This window comes from Amaranthus tricolor, chromosome 1 (assembly GCF_026212465.1).
Source record: "Amaranthus tricolor cultivar Red isolate AtriRed21 chromosome 1, ASM2621246v1, whole genome shotgun sequence".
Taxonomy (NCBI): Eukaryota; Viridiplantae; Streptophyta; class Magnoliopsida; order Caryophyllales; family Amaranthaceae; genus Amaranthus; species Amaranthus tricolor.
The window spans coordinates 6,242,703-6,260,098 of NC_080047.1; the positions used below are offsets into that span (position 1 = coordinate 6,242,703).

The window sequence follows — 17,396 nt, forward strand, 5'->3', positions numbered from 1 at the left end:
GAATCCAGCTAGCTAGAACTCAGAAGAAGTGGGTTTAATAATAGTGTGAGTGTAAAATGGCGTACGTACCGCGTGGGAAAGTGAGGATTTTTGTCATGCAATAAAGACATGTTTAGTCATCATATAAATGTTACTATTACTTCAGGTTAGAAATAGAGGTGTTGAAAATAGATTTGACCGTGAAAAAAATAAAATTAAAATAATGAAAAAATTAATGTGGACACAAGACCTAATTTTGAACCGATCTGAAATATCTGACCCAAAATTGACCAAATAACCCGAATAAATACTTTTAGTTACAAATAGTTGTTATATTTTCCATAACTAACAGTTATAGTCATAGTCATCAATCCAATATTCCTCACAAGTTAGGATCCGAATATTATGAGTCGATAGCAATACAATTTATGAAATAAAATTTTATATTAGAATAGAGAAATATAAACATGGTTTTCATAGATAGATATATAAGTGTCAAAATATATTTATTTATCATCTTGTTATATATATATATATATATATATATATATATATATATATATATATATATATATATATATATATTTATATATATATATATATATATATATATATATATATATATATATATATATATATATATATATATATATATATTAGGTTGGTTAAATTTAGTTCGATTGATTTTTCAAGTTTTTATTGGAATTGTGTGCTACAAAGAGATTTTTCAAGTCATAGTTATAAAATAGTGACTCATCTAAAAATTTGACGGAAAAATAATAGAGTATTTTTTCTTGCGCAAAAAATATAACTGAAAATCAATAAATATATTTAAATTTTTGAAAAAAGCGAGTTTGATTGAATTTGGGTTGGTTAAAAATTTACAGGTTTTGTGAGTATGGGCTATTCTATATAATAATTTTTGTTTTCATATTTATTAATGTTGCTGGAGAATTCAAACTTTGAAATTTGCATTTATGTCTTTGTTCATTTCGTAAATTAAATTCCCCCATTCCCCACCAAAAAGGATTTCTAGTAATAAGCCATTATGTGGATTGTAGGTAGATTAACCAAAAAATGTGGTTTATCGATCATGTTTGTGGGTAAGTAATTGTAGATGCAATAGAATCAAGTCTTTGTTGTTTCAGTTCGAGTAAGTATCATTTATTTTAGATGAAGTGTTAGCCTGTTGGGGTTTGATTCACATTGCCCTCTTTTCAATTCTTCTTTCACCTTTGCTATAGATGGATATATATTCATTCAAGGTTAGTTGACATCACTTATATCTATAACATGTTGTACTATCGCTGTTTTCATTTGTTCTTTTCATTTATCTTTTTTTGCTGACTACAATACAAACTTAAAAGTCAAGTAATTTTAATTGCGAGTTTTTAAACATTCTAAAAAAGTTGATACTTAGATTATACATATTGTGACAAATCTAATAAGATCCCACATGAATATATTTTTTCATGTCGATTGATGAGAAATTATAGTCAAAGTTTAACACTAAAATTCGTAAATTCTATTTGAGAATAACATATGAAAACAGAGAAATTATTAGATTCAACTATATATGAAAGCTATATCGTACCTAAAAACCTGTCGTTTAGAGTTGCATCAAACAACGATATAGAAAATAGGCTAAAATGTCAGACATTTTTTTAATATATAATTATTTTTTTATTTCTCATTTTATATTATAATCTTAAACTAATTTTACAGTGATTGACTTTTAAGAGCTACCATTATAATACTTTTTCTCTTATTTTCTACTTGCACCTAAACCAACTTTTGCATTAAATATCATTTTATGGTAGTTTATATATTTTGGCTATTATATGAGAAAAAACATAGTCATGTAGGATCATGTGTTATTTGTCTCATCGCATATTTACATAATATATATATATATATATATATATATATATATATATATATATATATATATATATATATATATATATATATATATATATATATATATATATATATATATATATATATCAATTTTTTATAATTTTTTATTTATGCATACCTCTAGATATAAGTGATTCGACAAACTATTGGATAACGCAAAAATATGTTTGGTGCAAGACAGGGGCGGAGAAAAGATTTAGAAACCCTACTTATTTTTCAATGTCTTTTAAAAGGGGCCCCTTTATTATATCAAAAGATAAAAAAATTCCACTTCAAGATAAATAGCTTAAAACAAAATATATTGTAATATAATATTCTAAAATTATTTAAATATAAAAAAGGTTTACAAACAATCACTTAAAAAATGTTTAAATAGTATCATTTAATATTTGAAAAATTAAATTCCCTTATTTTTGGAGACCCTAAACGGTTGACTACCTCTATTATGCAAAGAACTGGCCATGGTGCAAGTAAAAACGGAAGAAGTACTAAATAGAAATTTTAAATTCAAATTTAAAACAAGCTTAAGACCTAATAGAAAAAGTCAATGCTATTAAAGAACAAACCAATTAATAACACTAAAATCACCCATAAAAGTCTTAGTATTGATGGAATATGCAGACAAGAGCAATGTCACAAATAGAGTTGGAAATTTAAATGAAAAAATCTTGTATGATTAGACTTGTTAAAAATTATACATATACATATATACATATATAATTATACATATATATTATGTTGAAACGAATAAAATAAGATCTCATTTGATTATGTTTTAATATATGAAAATAAAATATAAATTAAAAATAACTGCTAAATAGTATTAAAAATTAATAAGACATTTGAAAAGAAATGAAAAAAATAATTAATAGTAATTATTTTTACTTGACAATGCAAGTACAATCAAGTAAAATTATAAATTAAAATAATTAATATTATTAAATTAGTGCATAATAAAATAGGGTGAAGTTTAGAATTTGAAAAGAGAAGGAAGGGGGAAAATAAATGAAAAGCGTGAGGCATGAGCTGGAATGTGTAAGAGTGTCATAACGGGGTCAGTATGGCATTGAAAACGGTAAACGAGAGAGAAGAGAAAACACACTCAGACTCCTCAGCCTCAGGACAGAAACACACCATCACTTAATTAAGATAGCCTACCTAAGACTCCTTCATATAATATCATCCTGCATGCATAAATACTTCTAATTTACTCTTCTTTGTCGTATTACCTTAGCCCAATTTTGAGGGACGCCTAAAAAACCTATCTTAATTAGGTTGGATTTATTGTGAATGTCAGTAATTATTGGGGAAAATACGAGGTACACACATGCACTTCACAAGCTAAGGGGTATACACCATCCCAAAACCATATGACAATGAAAAAAAGGCTCCAATAACATATAAAGTGTGTATGCTATCTTTAATTTGTTGATGTGGGATAACCATCCCAACCTAATTTTAATGCATATTTATTAATTTCAAGGTGTTTGTATATTTGTAAAGCTAAGAGTATAGAATATAGAAGGTCATGTGTCAGGTTTGGGTCGAGTGCAATTAGATTCAGACTCAGACCTAGGGATGGTTATGGGCCAGGTCTGGAGCGGGTCTAGCCAAACTCGAACCCCGACCCTTTCATTTTTTATAGATTTAGACTTGGATTCGGACCCTAAGGGTCAGGGTCCAAAATTTTCAGACCCAGACCCTCCGGATCTGATGAGTCTAGGGTCCTTAATGAGTCCTTAACGGGAGTCTCTTTGATTGTCAAAATTGAACCTTTTGCGAGTCTTTTTGTATCTTTGTAAACAACTTATTATCGTATTACAAACACTTGTTCGAGTCCATGAAATTCAAATACAAAATAATTACCAAAAAGTAAAAAAAATATTTAATTGTATAGGGTCCAAGTCCGGGTCTGAGGGGCGGGTCTAGGGTCTGGGTTCGGATTCAGATCTGCACTTTGGGACCCGGATCCGGACCCGTCAAATATTTTCTGGATCCAAATTCGACCCGGATCCGACGGGCTTCAAAAAATAAGACCCGAACCCTTAAAACAAGGGCGAGTCCAACAGGGTCCTGAACCCATGACCATCCCTACTCAGACCCGTTAATTTTTAATAGAGAGAAAAATAGTAAAAAAATAGGAGGAGATAGAGAAAGAATAAAAAGAAATGGAGAAGAAAGGATATGTTATATACTATAATAATCATACAATTGTTGCTATCAAATTTACAAAGCAATCACATATGTCATATTTCCATGCTTATAATTACGTGCATTGTTTGAGTTTTTTTATATTAATTATTTATATTTAATAAAAAAATTTATTTATCAAATATATGTATTAAATATACACATACATTTTAAAAAGTAAAAATACATACTCCCTCCTATTCATCTTAAGTGTCTCATTTACTTTAGGCACTCTATCCAATGCACTTATTCGATCCTTAATATATCGAGTTATATATAATTAAAAACTATAAAAAGTTGATATTAATAATTTTTACGTCAAAACGAATCAAATAAGATTCCACATGATTATGTTTTAACTTATAAATTAAGAATGATAAATAAATAGTGTCTAAAAACGGATTGGACACCTAAAATGAATAAAAGGGAGTATTATTTTAACTTACTAGACAATAGAAGTAGTTATGTATTTCATCATTTTATGTGCATGTTTGTAGTATGGTTTCTTTGTAATCAAGCTAGCTGTGGTGTGGAGTACATATGATGGAATTGTTGTGTATCATAGGAAAATGATGGAGTACTTGCCTTTCCAATCCATAGGATGTTTCTTTTCATCTACACACTCTATCCCTTAAAATTATCCTATTTTTCTTTTTAATTTATCGCTTTTATTTTATTATAACTTTTTTTAGAGAAAGGTTTCATTAGTTTTTTCTCTTTCACACACTATTACACTTTCTTTTATATTATTGATATAATTTAAATGATTTTATTATTAATTAATCTTTTTTAATATAACACAAGTGTGATAATTTATTGAGGACAAAGAGAGTACGTGATAATAGTCTTTCTTTACTTGATTAAATTGTTTGCGTGAAGGAAATACACATTGGCAATAGGTAAATGAATCCCAAAAGAAAAACGCCATTTTTGGATTGCTTCCCTTATAGTTATAGGTCTTTGCTTGCAACTTTGTATGAATTTGTTTTCTCAATTTTGGTATCTTTTCCCCATACATGTGAAATTAAGACTTTTAATTTTATTATTTTGTCTCTTTTATTTGACTTTAATCATCATATCATACTATATACTATAATATCATACAATTGATAAAAATATTGAAAAATAATAAATATTAATCTTAGAAAGTCTTTACAAATAATGTTATCTTTGTGGATGATAGGAGTAGTTGATTACATGACGATATATATTTACTTTATTCAAATTTTAATTTTTTTCAAATTGAAGCTAAATTGGATAAGGTACAATATAGTACAATATTTATATACAAGAGTCCCATTAAAAAAATTGATATGAAAGCTAATTAACATAGAGAATGATGTTAATTATCTTATTATTGATTACCTAATTCACTTTTTTTTTTAAAATGATGAGGAAAATAAGGAAGTCATAGGCAATCAATAATTAAGGAGTATTGTGTAGAATATATTGTAAATTATGTTAAAAATAAAAGTACTAATTATATGGGATAAACAATATTATTATTTTTAGTTTTATATTAGTTAAAAATTATATACCAAAATATGGTTGTATAACTATAAAATAGATTAAACTCAAGCTATAAACCAACACTACAGGTTATGTCATTATCTCAGTGAAATTCACTTGGACTAATCCCTTAATGCTAAAAACACATCATATTAATATTAATTAATTAATAATTATTCAAATTAACACATCAGTATGTTGTATGACATCATAATATCTAACTAAAGCTATTCAATCAGCCAGAATGGGACAAGTTAAGATGAATACTTAGAGCATCATTTATGGTGATCTAATAAAAAGGTGATTTTACTATTTTTTTCTCCTAAAAGTTTATCTTTCAACCTAATTTTATTAATAATGATCTTTTTTTAAAAGTCATTATCCTCTCTTTCTTACTTTTTTTCTACACCACTATAATTTCTCTCCCTTAATTTATCTAACATTTATTTTTATTTTTATAAAATAATATTTTCATGTACAAAGTTAATATAACTTTTTATTTGATTAAAATAGATCTACTTTTTATTAATTAAAAAAAATATTCTTTTAATAAAACTAATATCTTTTAATAAAAATAAATGTAGACTTTAATAATAATTAATAAATATAAATGTAGACATTATATGAACCTGGCATCCCAAAATAGGCATGCCATATCCATAAGTCATGATTAGCGACTGCTTCAAAAATTAATGTTGCAACACCAGCTCGGCCTTGATATTTCCCTTTCCATGCTGCTCGGCAATTCTTCCACTCCCAATGCATGCAATCAACACTACCAAATCATGCCAGAGAATCCTCGTTCTTCAATAAAGGCCAATAATCTCGTCAGATCTTATGGTGTTGGTTTTCTCAAATAATATTGCCCAAATTGGTTGATTGTTCCCTTTGTGAAATGAGTGAGTGCTTTTCGTGCTGTGCTTTTGCTAATTCAGAGGTACTCATCAACTTGATCAGCAGCCACCCCGTATGCTACCATACGAAGAGCTGCAATACAATTTTGTAAAGCACTTAGACTTTTTTACTAGTTGCATCAATGTTGGTAGTGAACCATGGATCGTTGTTGGAAACAACTTCCATTTTTCATAAATATACATGTTTCCTCATCCTAAACCTGCGTCGAAACAATCGAGAAGAATATGTAGGATTTTCAGCAAAATAGTCATTAAATAGTTTGGAATGACCTTTTGAATGGTCTCTTTGAATTCGACATTTTTTGTTGGTTCTCACCCTTGGTTGTAGTGTTGAAACAATAGGAGGAATAGCGTATTGAAAGGCATAATTAACCATATTATCTATTAGTTCATTCTCTTCATCAGAAGATGAAGAACTTGAAGTGGATGAGGAAAAATTAAACTTATAAAAACTCATGTTGAAGTTATACATTCAATTGAATGTGGATATGCATATATATAATATTATGCATGCCAAAAGGTGATGGAAAGGAAAAAACTAATACATGTCAAAAGGTGATGGAAAGAAAAGAACTAATGCATGCCAAAGGGTGATGGAAAGGAAAAAACTAATGCATGCTAAAAGGTGATGGAAAGAAAAGAACTAATGCATGCCAAAAGGTGATGGAAAGAAAAGAACTAATGCATAAAAACCTTACATAATTAAAAGATCCTCTTAAAACATTACATAATTAAAACATCATTTTAAAACATTACATAATCAAACCATCATTAAAAATAATACATAATTAAAACATAATTAAGACATACATAATTAAACCATCTACTGACGATTCTATTTCTAAAAGTATTGTCCAAGTTGAACCATCATATTAGCTTCCCATGGCTGAAGAGTTTTCTTTTTGCTTAATGTTTGATAGATATCCCAATTCATTCGATATTCTTCCATTTGAAGTTGTTTTTGTTTTCGGGCTTCTTTTTGTTTTTGAAGTTCTGTCTTCTCCTTCATCATTTCTGAATTAAGTCGAAGACTCTCTCCAAATGCACTCAAAGCTTGAATTGATTGATCTGCAACCATTTTCCCAGTCATGCGAGCCTTAGCCTTCTTCATACCCTCGGGGCGAGTAGATGATCCTCCTTGAGGTTTACTTGTTGGTGTTTTAGAATCTTCTTCCGTCCTTGATCTTTTCCTACGACTTTCACTACTAACACCACCAGTTGGTTGTTGATCCAATCGTTTTTTTTTGATTACTTTTTACCACTTGCTTCCACTTGTTATACTTTCCTAAAATTTTCCATTGCTTAATCAAGTTAAAGTTACCGTGTTTTCTTTGATGGATTAAATGCGCTTCTTAAGCACATCTTCGTCTCTCGTGCGACTCTTCTTCCTCCTAAGAGCCTCGTCATAACTTCCAGACCACTTCAAACATGCTGGAGCAACTCTACCCCAACGACATTTAAGCATGTCGGCGGTTCTTCGTGGGATCATAAGGGGTCGTTCCATCCTCGCTGCTTCATAAGCTTCCTTAACTTTTTGCCACCTCACTCTTATCTTTTGGTTGGTGCTCACAATTGGATCTGTACTTGTGTTCATGACTTAACATATGAGAGTAATATCTTCAATCAAATCCCAACTTTTCTTTGAAGGTATAGGGGCTTTATCATTAGGTTGCTGTTGAGATGGTTGAACCAATTGAGTGAAGCTCGGTGGTGAACCAAATTGTGAAAGTAGATCTTGAAATGATGGTTGGGTGTAGAGACTAGCATCAACATGATGAATAGAATTTCCTCCATCTTCACCATATTGATCATCTTGATCATTTTCATCATCATCATCATCATCATACTCCATCTCATTTTCGTGTAAACTTTCACCTCTTATCGGAATTGAATAGCTATCAATATTAGAGTTGACATTGTGAGATGATGATGGTGGTGAAACATAGTTTAAGAATTTCGGGTATCTTAAGGAACATAATAAGATGAATTTGGGATATTTTGAGGAATATAGTAAGAAGAATTTAGAGTATTTTGAGAAAATGGAGAATTAAATGGAGGATTTTGATACTGAATTTGAGCACTTTGATTGTTAGAAGATTTTTTTCTTGATTTTTTTTAATTGGATTTCTTCCATAATTTGGGTTATTTGAATCCTTTTTTTTTTTTTTTGAGATTTTTGAAATGATTATTTTGGTATTTTTTTAACAAAAGAAAGTAGGAAAATAAAAAGAAAATATGTACATATAAAATTATGTCAAAAATATTAAAATGGGTCTCATTTTATAGATCTCGAAAAAATCTGACTGTTGGTATAATTTTTTTTATAAAAAATTAATTATATACGAAAATAGCCGTTAAATACAATAAACGACTACTTTTTGGCAGTGAATCAGAAGCCGCCAGGTGGAAGCGGGAGCAACAGCCGTGTCAGGGAGCTAGACTTTCTTTTTTCATCATCCAATCCCTGCGCGACACGTGGCATAATTTTTGGAAAAAATTAAGTGATCGTTCAGCTAAGCGGGTCACATAACAACCCAATTACTCAATCTTTTTCCCAAGCCGCCCCAATTTAGGTCACTATTAATAGCAAAATTTCTATTGTTAGGTCATGTGATCTAAAATTAGATCATCAAAATAGATGCTCTTAAAGGGGCGGGGCAAAGTGGGTCAAGAAGGATTGACGAGTCAAGGCAACTCAAGCCCATTTAGACTTGGCCCGCCCCGATTATCTCTAAAAGCATCTTTTAATGTGTTTTAGTGCCCTAAATAAATAGTAAATTTAGAATATTTCATGTTTAAATTGAAAATATACATAATATTGTTCCTAAGCGAATATGTTTTAAGTTGCAAGTTATATTAATCATATAGAAGTGTAATAACATACTCCCTCCTATTATTCTATTAGTCTCATTTACTTTTAAGCTTACTATTCACTTATCACTCTTAATATATATCTTATTTTTAATCTATAAGTTAAAATATAGTCAAGTGAGATTTTGTTTGATTCGCCTCAATATAAGGATTATTAATATCAAATTTTTATAATTTTTAATTAAACATGATTAGAGATATTAATGGTTAAAATATTACCTCAACAAATATTAAAAGGTATATGAGACTAATAATTTGAATAAGAGGAAGTATTTATTACTAATAAAATAATTTTTTTCTATATATTTTCTCTCTCTCTATGGACTATGAATCCTTTTAAAATCAAACATAGTTATATATATTATGTGTAATATTATCAAAGACTCATGTCCCACTTTAAATCTATAATTATTTTTATTTTCATGCACTATTATAGAGTCTATTCCCAGATTAATGCTAAAAAACAGATTAATTCCCACTTTGCATTTTTTGGGAAATTATTTCCCACAATACCGTCCACGTGGAAAATTTATTTTTTTTTTAAATTTTTTCAGACAAAACCGCCACTTGAGATGGCGGTTTGCCTTAAGCACAAAAACGCCACATGAAGTGGTGGTTTGGTGAAGGCAAGCCGCCATCTCAGGTGGCGGTTTGGTCCAGGTAAACCGCCACTTCATGTGGCGGTTTGCTTGTGGCCTGATTTTTTTTTTTTTATTTTTTTTTCTTTCATTTTAAAATATTGAACGCAACATGCATTAAAGTAGTTCAATACCATCAATTCCATAATAATCAATTACGAACCGGCTTGTTCTAAAAAAAATAAATATGAAAATAATACAAAGATATATTACAATTATGGAAACTCATACAAGAAGTTCAAGTCATATAAGAATATACAAAGTTTGTTAAACTACAACCCCCGGCCCCTTTTGTTTTGCGCACCGGTGGATGATGATGGTGTGAACTCGTCAACCTCCGCAATGACATTAAGAGCAGGAGCTCGTCGTTGACTAGCACGCTGATATGTGATAATCCTTTGCGGAGGCGATGGATGTGGAGGAGGAGTGTTGATGGAAGACGGGGGAACGAACGGCGACATAGTAGCGGATGTCGATGGCGATCTGGAAGACCGACCTCGAGTAGATGAACGCTGGTGGCCTCTTGTGGACCGAGAACTGGATCCTCCGGAAGAGCTACCTCGATGGGCTGAACTCCTTGGAGAAGGAGTGTGGAATGCGTCATCTACCTCGCCAATGACGGGTGGAGTCGGTATGAGGTACTCATAACCCGCCTGACTCAATGCATCGGTCAACGACGCGTTAATGGAGCCTAAGGTCTGAGAACATAGCCGATACCCCACTTCAACTGGCGATGTAGCGGCCCCTTGAATCGTGTCATTACATTGTATGAGCACCGATCGGATGCGCTCAGCCTGTTTGTTATCACTATATTGTTAAAAGAGTTACTTAAAACTATTACTATTTGTTATGAGTGTTGAAAGAAAACGTACCAGAAACGTAGATGTCGGATGGTAATGTGATCCTGGCTGCGCAAATGCGGTGTTCGTTAGGCGTAATATCGAGATGCGCCTGTACCAACTCATGTACATAGCAGAGCTATGACCTGTGAAGTTATCTCCTCCAACCAATGTAGATGCTCGGTCGTTCCACGCATCTACATGCGATCTATGTCGTACGAGGTAGTTCTTGTCCCCAGTCCTCCGATCGATCGCATGTAGTTGAGGTTGGGTGTCACAGGCTTGCGGGATTACTTGCTCCAAACCGAATTGACGCATGACACGATCCGGTAGATGTAGCTCGACGATGTCAAAGCAAATAAGAGGACAACGCGATCTCCAAATCTCGTGGCCCGATGTACATATGTGCGGTAAAGCTTCCATCTTAGCCGCTGTGTAAGGCTGCCATGTCATCTGTAATAGAAATCAATATGCTTAGTAATGTATACAATTTATTCATAACTAATACAAATAGTAAATGTTACTAACCTGCTCGTCCCGTTGTCGATCTAGTGCGTCCCTGTAGTAGACGAGAGTATGTGGGGAGTGGGATCTCGAAAGATATACGCGAAGCCAGCTGCAAACAAATAAACATTGATTAACATTTTCATCTATCATAAAATAGTGAAATTATGAATTTGAATAGTGAATTGAGTGTTGCTACCTTATTGCCAAAGGATCCACCCCGCGCCGATGCTGTGACCCTAATATCGGTTCAAAATCATCCGCGTCATCTTCCTGATCATTTTGCCCATCCGGTCGAACCGTCCGAATAATTGGCCTCCCTATATGAATGTGCTCCCATGACCATATCTGTAATAACATCAAGCATCCACCAATGTCCTTGGCACCCTTACGAGATGCTCGACATAAGTTACGATACAGATACGCCAGGGTAGCACTTCCCCAACTGTACTCATCTACGCGCTCCAAATCTCCCAGTAGAGGGAGATAGATCAGTTGTACCGAGTCGCCGCTCTTGTCTGGAAACAAGATGCATCCAAACAGGTACAAGATGTAAGCGCGGGCATGTCTGTCAACCGTCACATCATCTGCATCATCCTCAAGCGCGCTAAAATGCTGTCGGAGCCAAGTCAGCTTCAATGACGATCCAACGATGATCTTGGGCTGGGTGGGGTCTTGAGGGTCTTCCGGCCTAACCCCTAGCAGCTCATGTACTAATGCTGGCCAATTTCCCTCCCCATGACCAATGACGGCTTGTCCTTCAACCGGTAGTCCCATGATAACTGCCACATCTTGCAACGTGATCGTTGCCTCGCCAACTGTGAGGTGGAATGTATATGTCTCTGGCCTCCACCTCTCCACCAATGCAGTGATAAGAGCTCGATCGAGCTCCAAGCCCCCGCCCAACAACCGGTGAATGTATCTGAAACCAGCTAGCTCGACTACGTCTAACACCCTGTCATCCACCTCCCACCGTAACGTACTCGCCTGGTAGTGCTGACGAGTAACCAATTGGGCAGTGGAGCCCTCCCACGCAGCTACGCTCCTGTGGGTCGCCTGAAGCGTAAGCACTGATGGATCAACTGGGCCCGGCATCACCATGATCGCTGTTACATACATAAGTGTTATAATAATTATATAAATATTATTAGATGCAACATATTATTAAAAAAAAAAACATACTTTCTTTGATCAACCTCATCAATTCTAAGCCAATCTTGAGATGGAGCACCATCTCTAATCGCTGCATCTAGAGCTTCTCTTCTTTCATCATCCTCTTCTGAATCAAAATCAATATGCTCATCCTCCTGATCTAAAGAGTCAACCTCGTTCGCATTAAGCCTACCCAAGTGACTCGTGGAAAAGGTGTTCATTACACCACCACCAATGCCACGTGAATGAGTTGGAGAGGTAAACTCATCCAAGTGCTCACTAACGTAATTCGGGTTACTTAACATTTCTGTGAATGTATCATGGCGTACACTAGGACCTGATTCTGGAAGTTCCATGCTAGTCATGACTTCCCTCGCATTATCCAAATTTGCAACCAATTCAACATAAACCTCAATTGCCGTTCCAGGGGCTTGTGATGCCGCATAAGCAAGAGCACTTATGCTTTCATCATTCTTCATAGGGACTAACACATTTTTCCCAGTCCCCGGGTATTTCATCTCCATTTTTAACATATAAGAGTTGCGATCACAACCAATTACATCATACACTTTGCTAACAAACACCTCAAAAGTCGTATTTTGACGACGGATAAACATCACTGTATTTAATCCTCCATTATATCCAACATCGGATCCAGTATAACTTACTTCCCCACCCCAATACACTATAACGGGATAATGATCCATATTCTGCAAGTACAAACATATTTTTCATTTGATTTCACATACACTTAATTGTTGAATGTGAGTAAGGGAAGTGTAAATTTGAATACAAGAATTTGTGATATTAAGGTATTACAACACTTGTTAGAAAGTTCATTTCACCCCTAGTAGCTAAAAATAGCATGAATATATACAAAAACCATTAAACTAACCCTACAAAGTAATAAACTTTCATTGAAGCATTTCATCAAACACTTTATATGCATACAAAACAAATCCTAAAATTCAACTACAAATGTGTAAAACGTAAGCATAAATCATGAAAACAATAGAATGTAACAAACATTTAACGTTTTTATAACTTCAATTCAAAACAATAAGGAACAAAATAAACAATTTGCATATTGAACAAAAATTAGGATTTTATTCATACCTTAAATGAGGATGAAAATAAACTAGTACACAAGGAGAAGATGGGAATGTAGTTGATTAGTTTAGTGGAATGAGAGTAATTGTAAATTTAAAGTAAATGAGAGTGAAGAAATTTTTTTTTTAGGGTTATACCGGCAAGAAGCAAGAAGAGCAAAATGAATTGTGAAAAATGTCGAAGGAAGCTGTTGTTTTGTATTGATACCAAACCGCCACTTCAAGTGGCGGTTTACTCCACATATTAATTTTTTTTTTTTTTTTTTTTTAAAAAAAATTCACTTAACCAAACCGCCATCTCAGATGGCGTTTTACTTCAGATGCATGAATAAAACCGCCATTTCATGTAGCGGTTTTATTAAAAAAAAAAAAAAAAATTTCTCAAAGCAATCCTACGTGGACGGTAAACTTGGAAATACTTTCCCATTTTAAGGAAAGTGGAAATTTTTTTTTATTTTGGCCATAGATTGGGAATAGATTCACTATTATAATTTGATCATAAACCATAGGGAGGACAAGTACATATGTAAAATTTTAGATACATGCATGATAATATTTAATAAGTTGATTAAAGACACTAATCAACTTAGACACACAAATTCCAATTAGTTTAGATATGGTAATATGCAACTAAATTCAACTGAATATAGGGTATTTGGTAATTGTTTGTTTACCTGATTTGTTAGCTTGTTTCATCATTTGGTGGCAATGACTTTTTTTTTTTGTTTAATTATTAAGCTAATTTATAAATCAGCTATTATTAAAGACGTTTTGTAAAATTGATTATAGTGAACGTTTTGTAATATTATTACTTAGGATATTTAACTTATGTATGTAATGCCTCTCACGCTAAAATTATCCCAGTCTAGAATTTATGAATTTTTGAGATAGAAAGGATATCATCTAAAATACTTTCTTCATTCTAACTTACTTGTAACGTTTGTTTTTTACGCAATTTACTACACTAGCTAATCCAATATTTAGTATCTCAAATTTTGTACTTCTATAAGGAGTAAAAAATTATAAAAAATGAAGCAATTTTTACATTGAAACGAATTAAACAACACTATCTGACTACTATATATTTTAATTTATAAATTAAAAGTGATGAATGAATAGTACAATAATTCTAATCCCATAACTAATGTGAAACGGAGAAATTGTGTTGTTTATGATTTGCCGCATCCAAATGACAATTTTAGGGCAGTGACGAACCCAGGATTCAAATTCAGTGAGAGCACAATCGACAAAATAAAAATTTAAAAAATAAAAATCATTAATACAATAAAATATTGTTTTCAATTTAATTCTATAGAAAAATATTTTATAATAACCAAACAATTAATCAAGAACATATATACAACTAATTTAAAAAATTGATAATAATTGAAAGTAATCAAGAATATATATATACAATTTATTCAAAAAATTGATAGTAATTGCAATTAATCAAGATTATTTATATTATCATAGTTGACAATAATTTGCAAAATTGAATAGATTTGTAAAATTGGGTTAATAAAAAAAACACACTTTTAATATAAAGTTGACTATAATTTGTAAAATTGGATGGGCAATTTGGCTGGTGGAAACCGAAAATCGGTGGTTCATGGTGGTAGACTAAGACGGCAAGCCACGGATGCACAGTAGTAATTGGCGTTTAGTTTATGCCCTAATATTCAACAAGTCTAGTATGAGGCCATCTCACCATGAGACGGGCCCATATAAACATCTCAATTAATGCTTTTTTAATAAAAAACAACTGATTAAGTAAATTAAAAACAATTTTTTTCAGTTTTTATTAAAGTAAATATTGGGCCAGCCCATATTAAACCGTCTCACGATGAGACACTCTTAATAAAAAATTTGTTAATTTTTAATTTTTTAAAAAATATGAGTAAAGTCATTTGCGAGCGCCACAGCATGCTAGATCGGCCCCTAATTTAGGGAGGTCATTGAATACAAAATTCAATATCACAGCGCACACATCACATCACTACAGTTCTGGTTGAGTTATTGTCGTAGATACTTGAATCAAATCTCGGTTATTTTTACAAATAAAGCATTTTTCTTGATGATTCCTACATTAAACAACTTTAAAAAAATAAGCTTTCTATAAGATTGTCTTATCGTGAAACGAACTTATATAAATAATCTATAAATAAGAAAATAATAAAATTTGAATTTATTCTTGTATAGGATTTTCGAAAGAGTTTGAACTGACGTAATTGATCCTATCTTATGGTGAAACAACCTTAATAAAAAAAATTAGTAAAAAAAGTTTAAATTATATAGCAAATTTAAAGTTACAGAGAGTATTAATATTTGATTCATATAAATATAATTTTATAAAAATTATTGACACAAAAAATCAAGCAAAAAGTCCAGTCAAATAATTTTCATGTAGGGGGATTTCTATAGTGACATCCTAGCTTAAACTACATAAAATAATAATTGGAAATGAATTCTATTTCAAATTTGAATTCTCAATATTGTTATTTCTGCAAGACTAGTTGTCAATAAATATTAATGAAAAACATATACTCACTTTGAAAGCGATAAATAATATACTCTGATTATATATATTGAGAAAACTAATTTATATAATTACTAAAGTATGAAGTCTTGATCATAATACCTATAAAAAATATAAATTACGCTTAAAATCACTTATTTTAATCAATAAAAAGATTATGTATTTGAAATGTTGCTTAGAACAAATATATAACGTGCTGAAAATGGTAGCATGCGGCTTGGGGGCATAATTCTTGATGAATGTCCAAAAGTGTTGGTACACTATTACTACTACTACTATTCATACAATAACAGGATTGCTACTAATAAATGCATGAATGTAATGTTAATTCGAACTTCTAAATATGTGGATACATGACTTGTACCAAACCATGCACCCACGTCTTTATCCTAATAGTAATTGTCTCATTCAATTCTTTTGTGTGTGCCACAACCAGCTAGTCTCTTAAAAGACCGTCTGTTTGAGAGACGTATCTCAAATCCAATCCATTAAAGATTAATGTTTACTTACCGTATTCTTAATACCTACTTACATTATCCTTATGCATACTTAACGTATTTTTAGTGCTTATTATCAATATCTTAAATGTCTACTTAGATCAATCTTAATGTCTACTTACAATATTTTAAAAAATATAATGACCGGCCCAATTAAAATTGGTTTCTCAAAGAGACCGTCTCTCACAAGAATTTATGTGCAAAACATTTCTATTTTTTTATATTTCTAACCCATTTGATTGTTCCATTAAATGATGGTAATAAGAATAATTTATAATATAAATTTTTATTAATGTATCAATTATTCTCATGATAATGAAAAATTGATATAAAAAAGTTTTTCGTTCACATTTTTTCATCACAAATTCTCAAATGAAATTATCTCACAATAAACCATCATTATCTTTATTAGACTTAATATACATTTATTGTATGATGTGTAAACGACGTTTATGCACATTGATTGTCCTATGAATATGGGACATTTATTAAAAAAATACTCCCTCTGTTCCTATTTGTTCTTCCTATTTGGGTATTTCACAAAGATTAAGAAAAAGAGAATCTTTGGTGGTAGTGGGTATTATTTTAATTATATAATAGTGGGAAGTAATGATTGTATTGGAAGTATGAGGTTGTAGTGGGTATTATTTTAATTAAATAGTAGTGTGAAGTAATGATTGTATTGGAAGTATGAGAGAGAAAATAATTATAAATAAAAGAAAATGGGTACATTAAAAG

The 17,396-nt window shown here is 31.5% G+C and overlaps 1 protein-coding gene across 1 annotated transcript; it reads right to left on the reverse strand.

Moving 5' to 3' along the window:
• Positions 1-10,165: 10,165 nt before the first annotated feature.
• Positions 10,166-11,486, reverse strand: LOC130812570 (serine/threonine-protein phosphatase 7 long form homolog). The gene is made up of 3 exons (XM_057678085.1): positions 11,389-11,486; positions 10,894-11,313; positions 10,166-10,815 (listed from the first exon to the last, which is right to left on the reverse strand). Exons 2-3 carry the CDS (start codon positions 11,311-11,313, stop codon positions 10,294-10,296), a joined length of 942 nt encoding a protein of 313 aa, XP_057534068.1. The 5' UTR covers positions 11,389-11,486; the 3' UTR covers positions 10,166-10,293.
• Between the last annotated feature and the right edge of the window lie 5,910 nt (positions 11,487-17,396).